Source organism: Pogona vitticeps, chromosome 2 (genome assembly GCF_051106095.1).
Source record: "Pogona vitticeps strain Pit_001003342236 chromosome 2, PviZW2.1, whole genome shotgun sequence".
Lineage (NCBI taxonomy): Eukaryota > Metazoa > Chordata > Lepidosauria > Squamata > Agamidae > Pogona > Pogona vitticeps.
Genome location: NC_135784.1, coordinates 27,204,767 through 27,226,870, shown reverse-complemented (window position 1 = coordinate 27,226,870; position 22,104 = coordinate 27,204,767). Strand labels below are relative to the sequence as shown.

The window sequence follows — 22,104 nt, the reverse complement described above, 5'->3', positions numbered from 1 at the left end:
GGTATGGCGTACCCCATCCTCCAAACTGCATGTTTGAACATAGCCACGGCGTTTTAGGAGTCTAATAAATAAATAAATAAAGCACTACTAATCTCTTCCCAGCACCGACCGTTGGGGAAGGGGAGAGAATGAGGGGGGAGAACAAGGTGAGCTGTGTTGATGAAGTTTTAACTCAGCATTGGCCCCAGCATTTTGGACTTCCACAAACAGAATCCTATGGTCAGTGGCCTCCCTGAGGCATGAAAAGATGGAGGCCTCCTTTGTCTTCCCTGAAGGACAGCCAAACATGCCAGAAAAACTCCTTTTGGGACCCATGAAGTAGCCTGTGCTCTGGAGCTGTCCGTGGGACCAGCTGCGAAGCAAGCTGACCTGGCAGAAGTGATTTTTGAACCCAATAATTATCAAAATCACAGTGATTTATTACACTTCTCAGCAAAGGTCAACAGAAGATATTTTCCTCCTTTGAATCCCAGGTGAGAGCCTCAGAGCGACTCAGGAACTTCTTCTGTACAAAGCCTGGAAAAGCTAGTGCATAAAGACCTCCTGGGCCACTGAACACCTGGGGCTGATGCTGAGGAAAGGCAAGGGTTGTGCCGGAGTGAGCTTTAATTGAGCTAATCTCCCCGTCAGATGCGAGAGGAGGCGTCTGGGAGGCCCAGTTGTATCAGAGAAGAGGCTAGCACTGAAGTCGTGCTCCTGTGGGGAGGGTTTGGCTTCTAACAAGTTGGCTCTGAGAACCAAGGAAGAGAGGATGGAAAGAACTTTACTGAGCATCTTCAGCTTGATCCAGTGGTATCTGCTGATGCTGATGCTGCCACCCTGTGCTTTTCATTTGGGGATCAAGAGACAATGCCCCTGGAAGAAGATCAGAGATCAAAAGGCTTTCTTTAATTATTACAGGCCAGGTGATTACCAGATTACTGGGATCATAACTACCGGAAATTCGATATTTCAGCCATATCATTTCTACAGTTCTCCCTCCAACAATGTTCTTGTGTAAGTAATGGTGACTGGTGCCACATTTTCCAATTTTCTCATGGCAAAAAGGAGACTTCTCTTATCTGGTTCTAGAGAATCATGTACTTCCCCCTCTCCTGCAGGTTTCCCTTAATAAACCAGGTTCTGGGGGTGGTTCATAAATGCAGAGGTAGCTCTAGTTATTTCGTGGCTACCTGAGGGGGGGCTCCAGGCCTTTTAGCCTCCCCACCTTTGAAGCTTATTTGCACTTTTATTCTGTTTCTATGGACACTCGCTATCTGAGTTTCAGATGAACAAATGATAGGCGAAATGATTGATGAAATAGCATCTTGTGTAACTAAAAATCATTGTGACCTCTGTAATGAAAGTGATTGTTTTCAAAAAGCTGGTTTTTATAAAAGCAAATATTGTTAAGATTTTTTCCCACTTCTGTATTTTTCTTTGCTGTTGAGTTGATTGGACTTCTTTGCGGGTGGGGTTTGGGGCACATTTTATGCCCAGTCATATTCTGAACTTTTCTCTTCTTTAAATGTTAGCAATAAGGTGATGTTTGCCACTTGAATTTGGATTTGGGTGAAGTAGAAATATGTACAGTTCCACGTGTAGGAAATACTGGAGGATGAAATAGGTGACTCTTTTCCCTTTACCCTAATATTTAGTAGAGCTGTATCTTAACTCTTTTCTATTTTTTAAAGAAAGGACATTTCTGTTGATTAATACAATTGTTTCAGTGACGCTGCTGGCAACCCCAGGAAAGAGGCTGGAAGATTCAAGCCCCAGCAGGAGAGCCAGGGCTGTGGACACAGGTGGTCCCAGATCCATTTTATTTGGTCAGGTTGTTTCTGGGTTTGGGAGTTGCAGCGTTCCTAGGTGTGTTCATTATTGTTATGTGCCAAAGGCGAGGAGCAGCCAATGCAATGCGGCCAGAGTGGGTGAAATATGTTGGAATTTTTTCACACCACTGAGAGGTCTGGCCGCCGCATTCTGCACCACCTGAAGTTTCCGAATCAGCCTCGAGGCAGCCCCACGTAGAGCGCATTACAGTGGTCTAATCTTGATTGTTTATGATGTTTATGTTAAAAGTTTTCCCAAGACGTCTGGCTGATGTTATGGTATCATTCTTTGCTTCATATCTCTAAATTTCTCAGCTTCATCTTGCCTCAGCATTAGAAGCATTGTTGCTTTCTGATTCTTTCATATGAATAGTAAAATAAGTTATTTTCTGATGGTTAATATCCGGTTCCAGTCCATTTTTGTTCATTCACACCAAGCGCTATAATTTTTGAATGTTCAATTTTTTGCTTTACAATTTCCAGTTTACCTTGGTTCCTATTTCTCATGTCCCATTGTCCAACTGCAGTTGAATTACGGCATCAGACTTTGCTGCGCATCAGCCACCAGCTATTGTGGCAACGTTAATCTAGTTGCTTCATTAGTAGCAGAGTTATTCTTCCTTGTCTTTTGCTTTTTCCTATCAGCTGACTGAGTGCCTTCCTCACTGTGCAGTTTTCTAGCGCGAAACATTCCTCCTTTTGCCTTCTTCGCACAGCAACAAAAGTTACTTTGAGTGCCACAGGTCTTGTCAGTAATGACATCGTCCAGTAATGTTGCTGCCTAGAAGCTGTCGTTCAGGAATTTATTTGCCCTCATTGCCAGTAGAATGACCTGCTGATGTGACCAATTATGAGCCTGACGACAATGGACTCTCCCCATTATATTATATTGTCACAACCCTTTGAAACTTCCTCACCATATTTAGGTGTGCAGGTGCAAGTACTTTGTGGTTTTTGCCAGATGTGTAGTGTGTTCCTGTACCTGAGGAGACCCAGAATGTAGCCTTCAATGCAGGAGCCTTGTGGCGCAGTGATTTAACAGCTGTACTGCTGCCAAAACTGTGCTTAAGAGCCGGGGTTCAATCCCAGGTAGCTGTCCCAAGGTTGGCTCAGACTTCTATCTTTCCAAGGTTGGTAAAATGAGTATCCAGTTTGCGGGCAATGTGTAGCCTGCATAATTAACTTGTAAACAGCCCAGGAAGTGCTTGAAGTGCTATGGGGTGGTATATAAGCAACACGTTTTTTGACTAGCACTAGGGAGATTTGGATTCAAATTTCCACTGAGCCTTGATGTTTCCTTGAATTACTCACTTCTGTGCAGCTTAACGAAGCAGAAAAGGAGAATAGGAGGATAAAGGAAGTAAGAGAAGTTGCAGGTAACCTGTTGCAGAAAGCGACGATCCCACTGGAGAAGTCAGACCGCAGAGGAATCCCATCTTAACTTATGAAACAATGAAAGCAAAGCTGCCAACTGTGGGATGTAAAAGAAATTTCTCCACTCAGTCTAGCACTCTGTTAGCTTCTCAGGATCTTCATTTCCACATCACAGGATACCTGTGACATCAGTTTCTCTCCTGAGATATAGGAGGTGAGAGGTGAAATTACACACCCAGCCATGAACTCCCTAATTTCTAGAGAATTTCCAGGGGGCTCAAGATGTCACCCTCTTGGAGCAAAACCACAACATGGCCTTGTGCTCCCTGAAATTTAACTCACTCCAATTGGCGCAGATTGCAGCCTGCTTCTTTCCTTCTTGTATTTCCTTCCCTCAGTGGGTCCGAATCTTATCTCAAGGAGATCTCTCTTCCGTGCACGAAAGGTAGTTGGGACCCATTTTTAGGCTTTCGTATGCAATTCGGAATTGTTGTGAGGGTCAAACTTAATGTGCAGTAAAAAAAAGTGGCCTTTGTTTCTTTTCGTTCTTGGACTATATATATGAATAAATTTTGAATAGATGTTACAAGTCCAGTGTTAAGGTTAGGACTTCCCAAGAGGTCTTATTATTGGCTTCTATCTAAAGAGCCCCCTTTTTGTAACAGTCTAGAAGGCACGACATTCTGGCACGTCCTGCCCTTCTTGTTTGCTGTTCGTGAGATCAACGAGAATCCAACCCTTTTACCCAATATCACTCTGGGCTACAACATCTATGAGAATCATTTCAGTGCAAGGACGACTTCTGAGGCTTTGGTGGACCTGCTGTCTGTGGGGCAGCAGCATGTTCCAAACTACCTCTGTGGGAAGCAGACTGGCTTGTCGGTGGTTCTGGAAGGGGCCAACTCAGAAATCTCCACCCAGATTTCAACAATATTGGACGTCTACAAGATCCCACAGGTATGAAAGGGGTGGAGGGTGAGTCACCTTGTATTTTTTAAAATCTCTATAGATTGCCACATTGGGGAGGGCAATGTCAGGGAGGGTGAAAGACAGATGATATAAATATTTAAAGTGTTATTGATGCTGTTGTGTGGATATAAATTACTTTTTGTTCCTCCCTTTGATGTTGAACCAATAATGAAGATCCCTGAGTTTTCATTTATATGATATCAGTTTTGATCCACAGAATCATTCCTTCTCCTACATCAGCTTTCCTGAGTGAGAAGTGGTAGACCTCATTTCACACAACCAGGTTAAGAAATAAATAGAAAAGAAGTGCAGGGAGGATTAGGACCTGGGAAACTGGCTTGAGAAAGCCAGGATAGCCATGTTATGTCCAACCTCTAGTGGAAAATGTAGAGGAACAGGGATGAGAAACAGCAACAACGATGGATGGATGTCGTGCATACCAGAGGAGTGAGTTATTCCAGGATGAAATGTAATTTAGATGCTGTAGAGAAAGGAAGGAAGGAGGGAAAGGGAATTTCGACAGAAGCAAGGGCTGGGCTAAATCAGGTAAAACAGTCCCAAATACATCTCTCTCTCTCTAAGAGGGAAGCCATCTTCCAAAATGTTTTTAGATGGAGGAAGGTGCATTCCTTTACTGTAGCAACACAGCAGATAGTAAAAATCATTTTAGATCATCTGAGGAATCTGAGTTTTGTTCCTTTTCTTTCTCATTAGGTCAGTTATCGTTTTGTCAGTCAAATACCAAAGGAGACACACCAATACCCTTTTTTCTATCGAGCAGTCCCAAATCAGGAGCCTCCTTACCTGGGGATTGTCAAACTGCTCCTGCACTTCAGGTGGACTTGGATCGGCCTCCTGGCTCCAGATAATGAAAGCGGAGAAAGATTTATGGGCACTTTCTCGGTTGTGATCACAAAGAACGGCATATGTATTGCTTTCTCAAACAAAATACCCATAACGGTTTTTTTCAGAAGAAAAGACTTGATTTCCAATCTTAGCAGCACTGAAGTCAATGTTGTTGTCTGTCAAATAGACTCTCAGGCCATGCTCTATCTTGGATTGACAATTCAAAGAGTTGAAGAGTTAAAAAAATCCCCTGTGGGAAAAGTATGGATTGCAACAGCTTTGCAGGATCTTACCGTGAGATTGTTGTTCAGAATGTTTGATCTCCAGTACACCCATGTTTACTTGTCCTTCTTGATCCAGACCAACAAAGGGACACAATATAATGATTTTGAGACGATTCTCATTAATAATGACCAGTTAAGCAGGGCAGCATTTCGTTGTTTCTATCCAAGAGATACGTTGTCTGTGAAAGTCTGGAACAGGTGCATTGAGAAAGGGAAGAGGGACAATCTGCCCCAGGATGTGATCGAGAGGATCCTGTCTCAAGACAGCTACAGCATTTACAATGCCATCCAGGTTGTGACACAGTCTTTGCATGCAGCACACCTTTCCCGATCAAATTGGAGGAAGACAATGGGTGGGCATAGCCTGGCAGCTCAAAGGATCCAGCCATGGCAGGTACTCCTTTCTGTTCACAGAAGGTTCCAGGGAAAACCGTTATTAATTGCTGAAATCAAGATCTGTGAGGGTCCTGTGGCAATGGAAGCAGATTTTCTGTGGGGGATCTGTTGTCCCAATGAACCATTCTCCACTTTCCAGTGATCAGTCAGGGTGGTGAAATGATCCTTTGTTAAAATGAGAATTCTCTTGATGTCCAGTTCACCAATCTGCTTCTCGGCTGCACAGACAAGTCTGGAGTCTCCTTATATTATAGGGTTCGGTCTCTACAGAATTTATGGATCGGCTGCCCAGTTGGGGGAATGGTTTAGGGCTTCATAGCCTGTATCAGCCTCTTCTAAATGAGAACAGGCTCAGATATGCAGCCATTCTGGTTTGATTCCCTCACCCCACCCCCGATTTTACTAGATGCAATGGAGAGGATTTAGGTTTGCTTCTTGTTTTCCATGATTTTGGTTTGGCTTTAATTATGGTGAGGGCCAAGATGTCTAACAGGATTTCCTGATTGTCTAATGAGCTTGCTTGTCCTTTTAGCTTCATCCTTTTCTTAAAAATGTCCAGTATTACAATATTGCCATGAATGGAGTTTATTTGGATGAGAATGGGGAACTGGCAGCTGACTTCCATATCGTGAACTGGTTAATGTTTCCCAACAAGTCGACCGCTGGAGTAGAAGTTGGGCGTATAGAGAGACGGGACTCCCCTGAGATCAAGGTGACCGTTGATGAAAATGCCATTGGATGGTCCAGTTGGTTTAACCAGGTGCGGAAAACCACTTGTTTCTCTTCAATCCCTTGTTTTACTCTTGATTTTTAAAAATTCTATCTCATTTTCTTCCTTATGCTTTTCCTACGGTATCTTGGATATGAAAAGATTGTTCCTGTACCAAAAGGACTGTTCCCTTGCTCATGTTCTGCACCTTATATAAAGATTAATTGCAAGATTATAGTAAATCATGTCCCGTACGTGGGGGTTAGTCATCCACAACCAGGAGACAGAGGAGCCATATGAGATCTTGGAGAGTTGTGGAAGGATGGCAGGTCTCTTTTTTGCACAACACAAAGACTGCCTCCCTGCTGTGGGGATTGTTTGGTTTTCTGAAGGGAGGCAGGCCAAATGGAGCCCCTTGAGGTGCATATGCAATGCAGATGCAAAGATCATGCCAAATGCATCCTGGACCTTAACAGGACTGTAAGCTACCCTACTTAGCCTGGTCCAGCCTGGTCCTATTAAGCTGTCCAGACCATCCTGAATGAAAAAAAGCAATGGTGTTAAGGGTGTCATTTGTTAATAAAACCCAGCATGCAATTAAAAGTCTCCCCTTAAGATCTTAACTTTTCCAGAAATGATTTCCACTAATGCAGAAATGAATCTACTAACTAGCATGTTTTCTCTCAACGCTGCTTCTCCTGATGCTCAGACCGTGCCCTTTTCTAGATGCACCAAAAGCTGCCATCCAGGACATGTCAAGCTGGTGAAGGAGGGAGAGCCCGCCTGCTGCTATGGCTGTGCCCCGTGTGCAGGAGGAACCATCTCCACTCAGGAAGGTGGGTGACTCCAGGGCGAAAGAGGTGATCAGGAGGAGCATAATTAAGCAGAACTCACCTGTACTCTCTGCTTTTCACTGTAAATCCCACATCTGTTGTTTTCTGAAGAATTTGAAGGGAGGGTTACCAAAAAGGAAGTCAGCATCCTATGCCTTTTGGCCCCAGTAGGATGTGTAGGGCCAGGTTTCTTGAGCCTATGGTAGAAAATCACAACTTCACTGTGTGTGAGGTAATCTTCAACCCACCGGTGGTGGAAAAAACAGAGGACTAAGGCAAGGGTCCACTCACACACTGTACAAAGTTCTTCAGAAGCATCTGAGATAGTTACTCTATGTTACAGTAATACAGGTGGTGTTTGAGACAGACATCTGTTTTTGTAAGAGAATTCAACCTTGACTATCGGTACATTTGGATGAAATAAAGTAAGCAGTTTGAGTCGGAAAGGTAGAGTTCAAATCTGGTTAGATGTTATTAAAGATGCATACCATACATCTGGGAGGATAAAAAGGAAAACACTCAGGTATGCTGTACAGAGCCCCGGAAATGAATACCAGAATACAGATCTAAAATCAAGAGGATTAATAATTCCAACTCCTGCTTTATGCAGGAATTCAATTCAAATTAAATCTGACATATTGTTGTCTAATTTTCTCTTCAGTCCTCCAGTACCTCATGGGAGTTGGCGACACTACTTCTGTTAATGAGGTCTAAACTATCATTGGCCTTTCTTGCAGCCACTTTGGACTTATCCCTGTAAAGTTTCATTCTCTTGTTTTCAGCCCATTGCTAACACCTGTCAAGATTCTTTTGAATTTTGTTCCTGCCTTCTGAGGTATTAGCTCTTCCATCCAATGTTGTGTCATCAGGAAATTTTAGAGGCATTTCATGCACTCCCTCATCCAAGTCATTAATGGTGGGTGCAGGATTGAGCCTTGTGGTACCCCAGTTGTGCCACCACCTAGCACTGGCACAACTGGGGAACATTGCTTCTCAGGCACTGAACATAAGGGGACATTTATTGGAGCAGGTCAGTGGATCACCTGGTCCAGCACCCTGTTTCTCACACTAGCCACCTAGATACATTCGGGAACACCATCAGCAGGAAGGCACAGTCCGTTGCTGTCATTGCTCTCAACAGCTGGACTTGCTTTTCATATTGACTCTTAGCTGGATGGATGTATATAGCCATTATGATGAAAATGCACTAATAGAAAAACCATCTCTTCCCATCCCTACTACGTTCTTTTCATTTATGTAGTTCGATGTATCTGGAATCTTATTGATCAGAGGCAGAATGTTGGGCTGCTGCTGACACTGCTTTTGTTCCTGTTTGTTACCAGGCTGTGCCCCCTTCCACATCCTATCATCCCTGTGTTTTTCAGCCATTCATATGATCTGTCTCACACAAATCCCGTTTTATGCTGACCTGCCTTTGATGCTGGACTGCATTTCCCATGAACCTTTATCTCTCTACTATGGAGGGCAGTTACAATCCATCAACATCTCGAGGCTATATATTCCCCATTCCCTTTTAATAAATGAAAAAGACCAGTGATGATAACTGATGTAAGATGGATTATATGAATGCTGAAGCTGTTGTAATTCTTTCTAGACACAGAAGACTGCGACAAATGTCCAGATGATCAATTTTCGAATGAGGACCGAGATCAATGTGTTGACAAAATTATCAGCTTCCTCTCTTATGAAGAACCTTTGGGGATCTCCCTTACTTTCTTGGCCCTGTTCTCATCCCTAAATACACTCTTGGTGTTAGGTATATTTGTGAAACACCGAGAAACACCCATCGTCAAAGCCAACAACCGGGACCTCACCTATGTCCTCCTCGGCTCCCTCCTCCTTTGTTTCTTGTCCCCCTTTCTGTTCATTGGCCGACCCCAGAGAGTGACCTGCCTTCTCCGACAAACTGCCTTCAGTGTCATCTTCTCAGTTGCCGTCTCTTCCCTGTTGGCAAAAACCGTCATGGTAGTGGTAGCCTTTATGGCCACTAAGCCAGGGAACACGATGAGGAAATGGCTGGGGAAGACTTTGGCCAACTCCATTGTCCTTTCTTCTTCCAGTGTACAAGTGGGCATCTGCATTGTTTGGCTGGGCGTCTCTCCTCCATTCCCAGACTCTGACCTGCATTCCCAACCCATGCTGATCATACTGCAGTGCAACGAGGGCTCTGTTGTCATGTTTTATAGTGCCCTTGGCTATATGGGCTTTCTGGCTGCCACCTGTTTCACCCTGGCGTTCCTAGCCAGGAAGCTGCCTGGGGCCTTCAATGAAGCCAAGCTGATCACCTTCAGCATGTTGGTCTTCTGCAGTGTTTGGGTGTCCTTTGTGCCCACCTACCTGAGCACCAAAGGGAAGTACATGGTGGCCGTGCAGGTCTTCTCCATCCTATCCTCCAGTCTGGGGTTACTGGGCTGCATCTTTGTCCCCAAATGCTACATTATTGTGTTTAGACCTGACCTGAACACCAAGGAGCATTTAATGTTGAAAACCCAGAATGGTAACTGAGCCTTCATTTTATTTCGGGGGAAATGACCGTTATTTTTCTTCTGTACTTACAATGAACTACCGTTCAACATATTTTCTAACTTCACATTCACTGAGAGGACAACTAGAAGGGAAGAGAAAGATGAAGGTATTTGATCCCCTAGTACAGGAAAATTCATCAAAATGACTTATTTGAAAGTATGAGTAATTTCTGTGGGCATCTCCTTCTCTACGGTGAGTGTGCCAATGATCTTTACTAAAAGTCACAAAGACTGTGGTCATGCATGACTTAAGGAAGACTAGAGCTGAAGGATATACAAGGCTGATTCCATGGCTGCTCTAATCATTTTTGTGTAGCCTGCATAATTAAATTGTAAACCGCCCAGAGAGTGCTTGAAGTGCTATGCTTTGCTTTGCTTTGCTTTGTTTTGGGGAAACTGAATGTATGATTCTGTCTTCCTTGCACCAAACAAGGGGACAAGTGGTAGAGAAAAATTTAGCAGAAATTTCTCCTTGCGAAGTCTTGAGACAGGAATATCCAGTACAGTAAATCACACACAAATAGCAGCAATGCATGCAGAGAAATATATTTAGATGGCTATACAAACTGACATACGTAGTGTCCTCAGGAACTTAACATTCAGTAGTTGATGGGGCAGAACTTCACCAAGACAATCAAACAAGGAACTGCAAAGAACATAGTAACTTCGCAAAGGCTTTCACGGCCGGGATCTACTGGTTGTTGTGGGTTTTTCGGGCTTCTTTGCCATGTTCTGAACCACCTTCAGAACACATCCAAGAAGCCCAAAAAAACCATCACAACCAACATAGTAACTCGTCCCTTAATCTATATTTCCTTTAAGCAAGAAAATCAAGGTTTGCTTTAGGATAGCTTATCTCTCACGGCTGCGATTTTTTAGCCACCTGTACTTACCATAATCAATTGCTAATTACAAAATATTTGTATATTTTCAATTGGCTGAATAAAGTTGCATGTTCAGTTGATTTGCATTCCTGCTTTTAGCAAGAGGTTGGACTCCATGGCCTTGTAGGCCCCTTCCTACTTCATTAGTCTATGATTCTATGATTCCACAATGCCCCCAACATATCTTTGTTCTAAGGCAATGTGTGAAATTTGAAAGGTCTCTCAGAGCTCCAGATATTTGATCCAACCCACCCACCCACCCACACCCACTGAAGGGCTTTGAACCAGTATGGTGGAGTGAACAAAGCGTCCATGTGAGAACCAGGTGATACAGGTTCGAATCCCGGCTCAGTCCCGGAAACTCACTATAAACTTGGCAGAGGGAGCAAAGATAGAACCACTCCATTAACATCTGACATGCCCTGACAACCTTGTTAAAGTAGGTGTAAGCGGGAAGGGACTTAAGAGTAGAGAACGACATTCCCCAGGGCTGTAGCCTTGATGACTGAGTGGAAGGTCGTTTATGGGGCACTTTGTAGGAGAATACATGACGATAGATTTCTGTTGCCAGGGACAGGCATGGGGATATAGGCCTGGGCCCTCACATTGCCTGAATGCCAGTGGCACCATGTGTGGTTGCTCTGATGTCCTTCCTTCAAGAACAGAATGGGAGATTTTGGAGACACGCCTTAAAGAAGAACAAGCTCTATTTGACATATTTCCTCATAAACCTTCACCAACTATTTCTACTGCAAAGGCTCAGCAGACAGGAGATCTCGCTGAGCACTGCTGTTTCAATCTCAAGTGCTGCCAATACACTGAGGCATTGTGGGTGGTTTAAAAGCTATTTTTATGCTCCAGACATTTTGACGCCCCCCCCCCCCAAATGCTAAATATTACATTCTTGTTTTTAGGCCTGAGCTGAACACCAAGGAGCATTTGATGCTGAAAACTCAGGACAGTACTTGATCCTACAATCTTTTTTAAAAATAGTTTTTGGCTATTTTTGTCTGCTGTAATTATAGCAAAGTTTCTATGTTTCCTTAATTAACATCTCTCTTCACTTCACATACGTATATTGAGATAAAAACTGGTGGTGAAGAGAAAGATAAAGGTATTCTATCCCTTAGTATGATCATAGGTCATAGGAACTCACACGGCTGATTTGAAAGACTCCCTTCGCCGCCACGAATCCATCTCCTAAGATCAGGGGTGGCCCAGGAGGCAGAGCAGCAACCTCCAGCTCCTGCCCACCTGTGGCAACTTGCAGAGCATCTAACACGAGACAACCTCTTTAGGGCAAGGGTTGCAGGACGTTCCACAAATGTGCTGATGACAACATTGGAAGCCCTTCCTCATTTAGGGCCTTGCTATTTCTCTGATAACCATTCCCTCAAAATATCTCCTCATCCCACCCACACCTATTCTACTGGGATGTTGTGAGAGGCGACCCTGAGGAAGACCCAGAAATCTGCCTGACCCCCCCCCCCCCCCAAATGTGTTTTTTTCTGTGGTGGTTGCAACCCTCTGGAGGTGGCTGCCCTCTGGGGGTTGAATTCCAAATCCCTCCTTGGCTTCTGGAGACAGATTAAACCTGGCTGTTCACACAAACTTTTTATCCTTTCCCACAGATTCATCCTGTCGCCAGTAGTCAGGTTCCCCCCCCTTTCCCTGTGCCTGTGAAAATGATGTCATCTGCCACTCTTGAATAGTATACTCAGCACTTAATAATTTATTTCTTTTAGTGTTGCTGCAGTATTTGTTAAGTCACTTTTTCTTATAACTGATGTCCCCCCCTCGATTTTCCTATGTTAATTTTGTTATGTTTTTGTTTGTGGATTTATCCACAAAAGTCCACATTAAAAGAGATCTATTGGTCTTTAAGGGGCCCAAATTGTTTTGTTTTTGCTCTTTCTCGGTAAAGAGAATTGCTTCGAGTCAAGAAGATCTTAAAGAGCTTCAGAGCAGGCTTTTAATCAGTCGACAAACAGAGGTTTGTCTTCAAGCAGACATTCTCCCAGCCTCCACACCCCCACTTTAGGTCTTTATCTTAAGAGAAAAGAAATTTGGCTGGAAATAACCTTTGTCCCTGTTTTAAAAAATGAAACACAGGTTTGTAATATTAGGAGAACAGCCAGTATATATTGAATCCCGAGCAAAATCCTGTTGGTGGACATTTACGCCCCTATCAACTAGACTGGAAAGAGTTCAGTGATGCTTTGTCCCAAATCAGTGGGCCATGGAATTGCATCATAAGTCTGGATGAAGTCTAGCTTTTAACTTCTCTGCAAAAGAATGAAAATGTGTTACTGATTTATCATCTCATCAGGGAGAGCCTGAACGTCACAAGCCAGAACGTGGTTACAGTAGGAAGGGAACCTGTATTTGAATCAGGTTCAGCATGTTTTAAATCGATGGGGGATGAATTCACAGGGATGAATACACAATGCACGAGGAAGCTCTGGAAACATGTTTTCCCCTCAGGATATGTGTTATTTTGTCAGGAAGTGAATTATTTTGAGGCACCACCAGTGGGTTGTTCATTTTAAGTCAGATGTAAAATTAAATTAATTTGAACCATTTCTTCATTTGTGAACTGTAAAAACACTGTGTGAAATTCTATTTCAAAATACCGAAATACTGGACAACACCAGTCAGACTGCACAGGGAAGCCATTAAATCCACAAGCACTAGCAGAACTTCAACAAAAAAGAGGAAAGTTTGAAACTCAACAAAACTTGGCTCCCAGCTCTCAAAAATACAGCGTGCAAAAGATAACAAACTCTACCCAGCCACAAGGACTGGGGATCACTACACACAAAAGACCAGCTAATGACACCCATCAACCACAGTGACAGATAATCTCTCCTTCTTATCTCAACAATACACCCACAATAAGACACACTAATCACCCATCTGCAGAAAAAGACAAAAGCCCATATCACAGCCATAAATACACCACTCCCAAGCCAACTACACCAGAACACAGAGTGGTGTCCTCTGAAGATGCCGGCCACAGAGACTAGTGAAACGTTAGGAAGAACAAACTTCAGAACACGGCCAAAGAGCCCGAAAAAGACACAACAACCATTAGATCCCAGCTTTGAAAGCCTTCGTGAATACCTTAATGAATTCTTAATGCAACGCTTCTTACTTCAAGTATCAAATTATACTCTTATGTAATTTATTACATGCTAACAATGCATCAAATAGCCATTGACTTCCATATCTAAATTGATGATGAACTTAAACTTCTGCAATTATTTGATAATTTCCTTATCAATATGGCACATCATGGACCAATACCCAAAGACACTGTGGGTCTCATTCTCCCCCGCTCTGACATCTCTGCATGGGGTTTATTTGTTGTACCAAGCATCATTGATGGGGGTTATGAAGGACCTCTAATTATTCAAACCTTGTCTAATATACCACAGGCCCTTCCTGCAGGTGAATCTATCGCTCAATTGTTGTTCCTTCCACAAACACAGATGGGTCTTTCTACCAACCCTCATAGGGGTTTTTGGTTCTACTCGAGTTGCTGCTTTAACTACCATTGAGCACTCGAGCCCTGACTCCCTCTTAAAATGGGATCGCTTGTCCTTAATGGCCTGATTGATACAGGAGCTGATGTTAGCATTATTGCAAAGGAAGACTGGCCAGAAAGCTATTCCCACCCAGCCAGTGAACGACATTTGGGGAGTTGGAGGCTATGAGCAAGCCCAGAAAAGACCTCAGCCCATTGTTCTGGAAAGTCTAGTTTACTCTCCTAGACAAATCACAATCACTCTTTATATTCTGCCTATTTCCATCTGAGGTTGAGATCTCTTGAACAAGGTTGATGCAAAATTGCAGACAAATTTATAATACAGGCCTCTTTGCAATCTGACACAGCCTTGCCATTAACCTGGCTCCCTGAATCACCTGTCTGGGTTGATCAATGCCCATTGTCTAAAGAAAAGCTCCACACAGTGGAGGCCTTATTTAAGGAGCAATTAGATCAAGGACATATAGAGTATTCCACCAGTCTGTGGAATACTCCCATTTTCACCATCAAAAAGAAATCTGGGAAGTGGCGTTTGCTACTGCTACATGACCTTCAGGAAGTTAACAAGCGCATTCAACCTATGGGCCTTTTACAATGCGGCTTACCTAATCCAAATTTGATACCCCAACACCAAGAGTTAATGATAGTGGGTCTTAAGGACTGTTTTTTCACCATTCCTTTGGCACCACAAGACAGGGAAAAAATTGCCTTTACAGTCCCTGTGTACAACCATTCCCAACCAACTCAAAGATATCAGTGTAAAGTCTTGCCTCAGGGAATGTTGAATTCCCCAACTTTTTGTCAACATTTTGTGGCTCTAGCCCTACAGCAATTCCTTTGGAACACCCTGAATTGCTGGTATATCATTACATGGATGACATTTTGGTGGCGGGGCAATCTCTCCCCGCTACTGTCTATGATTCTCTAGGTAACTGCTTAGAGAAAAAAGGCCTTCACATAGCTCCAGAAAAGATACAAACCATACCTCCCTTTCTTTATCTAGGGCACAAACTGTTGCAAGCTACATCTTCTCCATTACAAGAACTAGAAACTCCATCTCAATTTACATTAGTGCAGTTGCAACAGTTCCTCGAACACTTAAATTGGGCTCGTTCATTTTTGTGCCTTCCTACCCATGAATTCCCCTTCATGGATTGCTGTCTTGTCATGGCGAAGGGGCTTGAGTAACTCAGAGAAGCTATGGGCTATGCCGTGCAGGGGCACCCAAGATGGACAGGTCATAGTGGAGAGTTCTGACTAAAGCAATCCACCTGCTGGCAATGCCACTCCAGTATCTTTGCCAAGAACGCCCCATGATCAGAAACAAAAGGATAAGATATGACGCTGGAAGATGGGCCCCTCAGGTCGGAAGGCGTCCAACATGCTACTGAGGAAGAGCAGAGGACAAGTATAAGTAGCTCCAGAGCTAATGAAGTGGTTGGGCCAAAGCCGAAAGGACGCTCAGCTGTGGACGTGCCTGGAAGTGAAAGGAAAGTCCAATGCTGCAAAGAAAAATACTGCATAGGAACCTGGAATGTAAGATCTATGAACCTTGGTAAGCTGGATGTGGTCAAACAGGAGATGGCAAGAATAAACATCGACATCCTGGGCGTCAGTGAACTAAAATGGACAGGAATGGGTGAATTCAACTCAGATGATTATCATATGTACTATTGTGGGCAAGAAGCCCATAGAAGAAATGGAGTAGCCCTGATAGTCAACAAAAGAGTGGGAAAAGCTGTAATGGGATATAATCTTAAAAATGATAGAATAATGTCAATACGAATCCAAGGCAGACCTTTCAACATCACATTAATCCAAGTTTATGCACCAACCACCATTGCTGAGGAAACTGAAATTGAACAATTTTATGAACATTTACAACACCTTCTAGAACTGACACCAAAGACAGATGTTCTCATTCTAGGGGACTAGAATGCTAAAGTAGGGAGTCAAGAGATAAAAGGAACGACAGGGAAGTTTGGCCTTGGAGTTCAAAATGAAGCAGGGCAAAGGCTAATAGAGTTTTGTCAAGAGAACAAGCTGGTCATCACAAACACTCTTTTCCAACAACACAAGAAGCGACTCTATACATGGAAGTCACCAGATGGGCAATATCAAAATCAGATTGATTATATTCTCTGCAGCCAAAGATGAAGAAGCTCTTTACAGTCAGCAAAAACAAGACCTGGAGCTGATTGTGGCTCTGATCATCAGCTTCTCATAGCAAAATTCAAGCTTAAACTGAAGAGAGTAGGAAAAACCACTGGGCCACTCAGGTATAATCTAAACCAAATCCCTTATGAATACACAGTGGAAGTGAAGAACAGATTTAAGGAACTAGATTTGGTGGACAGAGTGCCTGAAGAACTTTGGATAGAGGCTCGTAACATTGTACAGGAGGCAGCAACAAAAACCATCCCAAAGAAAAGGAAATGCAAGAAAGCAAAGTGGCTGTCCAATGAGGCCTTAGAAATAGCAGAGAGGAGAAGGGAAACAAAATGCAGAGGAGAAAGGGAAAGTTATAGAAAATTGAATGCAGACTTCCAAAGAATAGCAAGGAGAGACAAGAGGGCCTTCTTAAATGAACAATGCAAAGAAATAGAGGAAAATAACAGAAAAGGAAAAACCAGAGATCTGTTCAGGAAAATTTGAGATATTAGAGGAACATTTTGTGCAAAGATGGACATGATAAAGGACAAAAATGGAAGGGACCTAACAGAAGCAGAAGACATCAAGAAGAGGTGGCAAGAATACACAGAGCAATTATAAGAGAAAGATTTGGATATCCCAGACAACCCAGACAATGTAGTTGCTGACCTTGAGGCAGACATCCTGGAGAGTGAAGTCAAGTGGGCCTTAGAAAACCTGGCTAACAACAAGGCCAGTGGAGGTGATGGCATTCCAGTTGAACTATTTAAAATCTTGAAAGATGATGCTGTTAAAGTGCTACATTCAATATGCCAGCAAGTTTGGAAAACTCAACAGTGGTCAGAGGACTGGAAAAGATCAGTCTACATCCCAATCCCAAAGAAGAGCAGTGCCAAAGAATGCTCCAACTACAGTACAATTGCACTCATTTCCCACGCTAGCAAGGTTATGCTCAAAATCCTACCAGCGGAGCAATTAATAATCTGTCTAACGATAAGAGTGTGTTTTCTTTTCTAGGTGCATCGGAACAGAGCTTTGTGAAAATGGCAAATGGACAGACTTCTCCTGTGGCTGGAAAGGGAAAGGTTTATGTATCAGGTTTGAAAAGGGAATTTAATAATGCCTTATATGTTCCCAATCTGGAAACAAATATTCTCAGTATTTCAATGTTAACAAAAGAAGGATATACAGTAACATTTGAAATAACATGTGTATTATAAAGAGAAGAAATGATGTTTGTGACAAAGTGAGAAAAGAAAATGATTTGTATGTACTGACTGATAACAAAGAAGTTAATGTAGTAAGGAATGTATTGCATAGGAGGCGTGGGCATGCAAGCTTTAAAGTAATAAAGAAAATGGAAAGCTTTGCCACATACTTCAGCAGTATGTGGACTGAGAACTCCCAGAAGTACAAGCTGGATTCCGAAGGGGCAGAGGAATTAGAGACCAAATTGCTAACATGCGCTGGATTATGGAGAAAGCCAGAGAGTTCCAGAAAAATATCTACTTCTGCTTCATTGACTATGCAAGAGCCTTTGACTGTGTGGACCACAGCAAACTATGGCAAGTTCTTAAAGAAATGGGAGTGCCTGACCACCTTATCTATCTCCTGAGAAACCTATACGTGGGACAGGAAGCAACAGTTAGAACTGGATATGGAACAACTGACTGGTTCAAAATTCGGAAAGGAGTACAAGGCTGTATATTGTTCCCCAGTTTATTTAACTTATATGCAGAATACATCATGCGAAAGGCTGGACTGGAAGAATCCCAAACTGGAATTAAGATTGCCAGAAGAAATATCAACAACCTCTGATATGCAGATGATACCACTCTGATGCCAGAAAGTGAGGAGGAATTAAAGAACCTCTTAATGAGGATGAAAGAGGAGAGTGCAAAAAACAGTCTGAAACTCAACATAAAAAAAAAAGATCATGGCCAGTGATCCCATCACCTCCTGGGAAATCGAAGAGGAAGATATGGAGGTAGTGACATATTTTATTTTCTTGGGCTCCATGTTCACTGCAGATGGAGAGAGCAGCCACAAAATTAAAAGACGCCTGCTTCTTGGAAGGAAAGTGATGACAAACCTTGATAGCATCTTAAAAAGCAGAGACATCACCTTTCCAACAAAAGTCCGAATAGTCAAAGCTATGGTTTTTCCTGTAGTGATGTATGGAAATGAGAGCTGGACCATAAAGAAAGCTGACCGCCGAAGAATTGATGCTTTTGAATTGTGGTGCTGGAAGAAGCTCTTGAGAGTCCATGTAGGCTCTTGAGAGTCCCCCATCTCACCCAACTGTTCTCATGAGACTAGGTGTCCTGCGTTATGCAGGGAGGGAGGCAAAGATGAGCCATGCTGCTGAAGTTTTGACTCATTATTGCTCCAAGCATTTTGGACTTCCACACCCAGAATCCCATGGTCAGTGGCCCCCTGAGGCATGAAAAGGTGGAGGCCTCCTTTGTCGTCCCTGAAGGACAGCCAAACATGCCAGAACAACTCCTTTTGGGACCCATGAAGTAGCCCCTGCGGCCGAGTGTCACAATAAGCATATTTTTTGGAGCTGTCTGTGGGACCAGCTGCGAAGCGAGCTGACCTGGCAGAAGTGATTTTTGAACCCAATAATTATCAAAATCACCGTGATTTATTACACTTCTCAGCAAAGGTCAACAGAGGATATTTTCCTCCTTTGAATCCCAGGTGAGAGCCTCAGAGCGACTCAGGAACCTCTTTGTGCAAATTCTGGAAAAGGTACTGCATAAAGACCTCCTGGGCCACTGAGCACCTGGGGCTGATGCTGAGGAAAGGCAAGGGTTGTGCCGGAGTGAGCTTTAATTGAAGCTAATCTCCCCTTCAGATGCGAGAAGAGGCATCTGGGATACCCAATTGTATCAGAGAAGAGGCTGGCACTGCAGTCGTGCTCCTGAGGGGAGGGTTTGGCTTCTAACAAGTTGGCTCTGAGAACCAAGGAAGAGAGGATGGAAAGAGCTTTACTGAGCATCTCCAGCATGATCCAGTGGTGTCTGCTGATGGTGATGCTGCCACCCTGTGTTTTTCATTTGGGGATCAAGAGACAATGCCCCTGGAAGAAGATTAGCGACCGAGAGACTTTCCTTAACTATTACAGGCCAGGAGATTACCAGATTACTGGGATCATAACTACAACACATTCTATATTTCGGCCGTATAATTTCTACCATTCTCCCTCCAGCAATATTCTTGTGTAAGTAATGGTGACTGGTACCACATTTTTTCAACTTTCTCATGGCAAAAAGGAGACTTCTTTTATCTGGTTCTAGAGAATCATAAACTTCCCCTCTCCTGCAGGTTTCCCTTAATAAACCAGGTTCTGGGGGTGGTTCATAAATGCAGAAGTACCTCTAGTTATTTCATGGCTACCTGAGGGGGGGGGCTCCAGCCCTTTTAGCCTCCCCACCCCCGAAGTTTATTTGCACTTTTATTCTGATTCTATGGACACTCGCCCTCTGAGTTTCTGATGAACAAATGATAAGCGAATTGACTACTGAAAGAGCATCTTGTGTAACTAAAAATCATTGCGACCTCTGTAATGTATTTCAGCCCCTGAAAATGATTGTTTTGGAAAAGCTGGTTTTTAGAAAAGCATTTTTTTTCCACTTCTGTATTTTTCTTTGCTGTTGAGTTGATTGGACTTTTTTGGGAATGGTGTTTTTTGGCACATTTTATGCCCAGTCATATTCTGAATTTTTCTCTTCTTTAATTGTTAGCATTAAGGTGATCTTTGCCACTTGATCTTGGATTTGGGTGAAGTAGAAATATGTGCAGTTCCATGTGTGGGAAATACTGGAGGATAAAATAGGTGACTCTTTTCCCTTTACCCTAATATTCAGTAGAGCTGTATCTTAACTCTTTCCTAATTTTTAATTTTTAAAGAAAGGACATATCTGTTGATTAAAACACTTGTTTCAGTGACACTGCTGGCAACCCCAGGAAAGAGGCTGGAAGATTCAAGCCCCAGCAGGAGAGCCAGGGCTGTGGACACAGGTGGTCCCAGATCCATTTTATTTGGTCAGGTTTTTTCCGGGTTTGGGAGTTGCAGCGTTCCTAGGTGTGTTCGTTATTCTTATGTGCCATCAAGTAGCCTCACACGTATGGTGACCCCATGAATGAGCGGCCTCCAAAATGTCATATCATTAGCACCTCTGCTTATCACTCTGAACGTCAAACCTTTAGCATCCTTTATAAAGCCCCACCCTGTCATATTTAGTCTTCCTCTTTCTCTACCGCCTTCAATTTTTCCTAGTATTATTGGCTTTTTCATTATTGTCTTCTCATGACGTGCTCAAAGTAAGACAAACTCAGTTTCTTCATTTTTCCCCCTAGAGACAGTTTGGGCTTGATTTGATCAAGGACTCACAAGTTTTCATTCTAACCATTCAGGGTATTAGCAAAGCTATCTTTCAGCACTATATTATTATTATTTTAAAAAAATATTCACATCAGTTTTCTTCATCATCCGATCTCAACCTTCTTCAGATTTCTTGGCTGCAGTTTCCAGTTTCTTTGATGAGTGGATGCACTAGTAAAAAATATTTACAATTCCAATATCTGAAAATCTTTCATGTCAACATTAAAGCCACATACGTTTTCTGTAGCTCTCATCTTTATGTTCCTAATGGTCAACTGCATTTCTTGAGAGGATTTTATTTATTCATTTTCATTATTGTATGTTTCAAGTCATTACTGCTTTCTACCTGAATTTTTGGCATATTTTTAATTATTGAAGTTAATCCCACCAGTTTTCAATCCTCCTTCATCTGAATCCAGTCCCATTTTCCATATGAAATGAGCTGAATACAGAATGATATGTAGATACTGAATACAGATATGTAGATACAGTAAATGTCACACTTTATGGATGCTTTTTCTTATGGAAAAACATTCTTTCTCTCCATATTCTGTCCTAGCATTGGGTCTTGTCCATCAGGACAATCAAGTTATTAATGCATACCCATTTTCTTCTGTTACTTGAAATAGCTTTATGGGTATTCCATCCAGTCCTGGTAATTCTTCCAAGCACTTTGAGCATGACTTTCACTATATATTCAGAAATTACAGCTTTTTCAATTTCAAAGAAATTTGTTTGCTTTGAGAATCTTCTATATAAGTCTTCAGTATACTGGTTTCCCCTTCTTTTTATTTCATCCTGTTGAGATATTATGTTCTTCTGTTAATCTTTCAGCACTCGTAATGTAGGGTTACATTTCCTTTTTACTTCTTTGGTCTTATAGAAGAGATCTCTTGTTTTCCCCTTTCTCTTGTACTGTTTCTTCGCACTGAGTATTGTAAGGGTTATTTATCGTTACCCCATTTCTAAAGATTTTTTGCTTTTGATCTGTCCTTAACAATTTTATGTGTTTCTTCTATCATCTATCTGGGCTTTTCTTTTTACTATCAAAAAGTTTGAGTGCCACAGCTGTTGTCAGTAATGACACCGTCCACTAATGTTGCTGCCCAGAAGTTGCAGGTAACCTAATGCAAAAAGCGATGATCCCACTGGAGAAATAAGACCTCCGAGGAATCCGATCTTAACTTATGAAACAATGAAAGGAAAACTGCCAGCAAATGGATGTAAAAGAAACTCCTCCACTGAGTCTCCCTAATTTCTAGAGAATTTCCAGGGGGCTCAAGATGTAACCCTCTTGGAGCAAAACCACAACATGGCCTTGTGCTCCCTGAAATTTCACTCACTCCAATTGGCACAGATTGCAG

The 22,104-nt window shown here is 42.7% G+C and overlaps 1 protein-coding gene across 1 annotated transcript; it reads left to right on the top strand.

Moving 5' to 3' along the window:
* Positions 1-3: 3 nt before the first annotated feature.
* Positions 4-21,876, top strand: LOC140703680 (vomeronasal type-2 receptor 26-like). The gene is made up of 5 exons (XM_078386846.1): positions 4-8; positions 3,851-4,142; positions 6,213-6,440; positions 7,099-7,225; positions 8,838-21,876. Exons 1-5 carry the CDS (start codon positions 4-6, stop codon positions 9,746-9,748), a joined length of 1,563 nt encoding a protein of 520 aa, XP_078242972.1. The 3' UTR covers positions 9,749-21,876.
* The last annotated feature ends 228 nt before the right edge of the window (positions 21,877-22,104 follow it).

Coding starts and splice junctions, on each gene's coding strand:
- LOC140703680 (XM_078386846.1), top strand. Junction 6,441..7,098: donor GGTCCAGTTGGTTTAACCAG/GTGCGGAAAACC, acceptor CCTGATGCTCAG/ACCGTGCCCTTTTCTAGATG. Junction 7,226..8,837: donor AACCATCTCCACTCAGGAAG/GTGGGTGACTCC, acceptor AATTCTTTCTAG/ACACAGAAGACTGCGACAAA.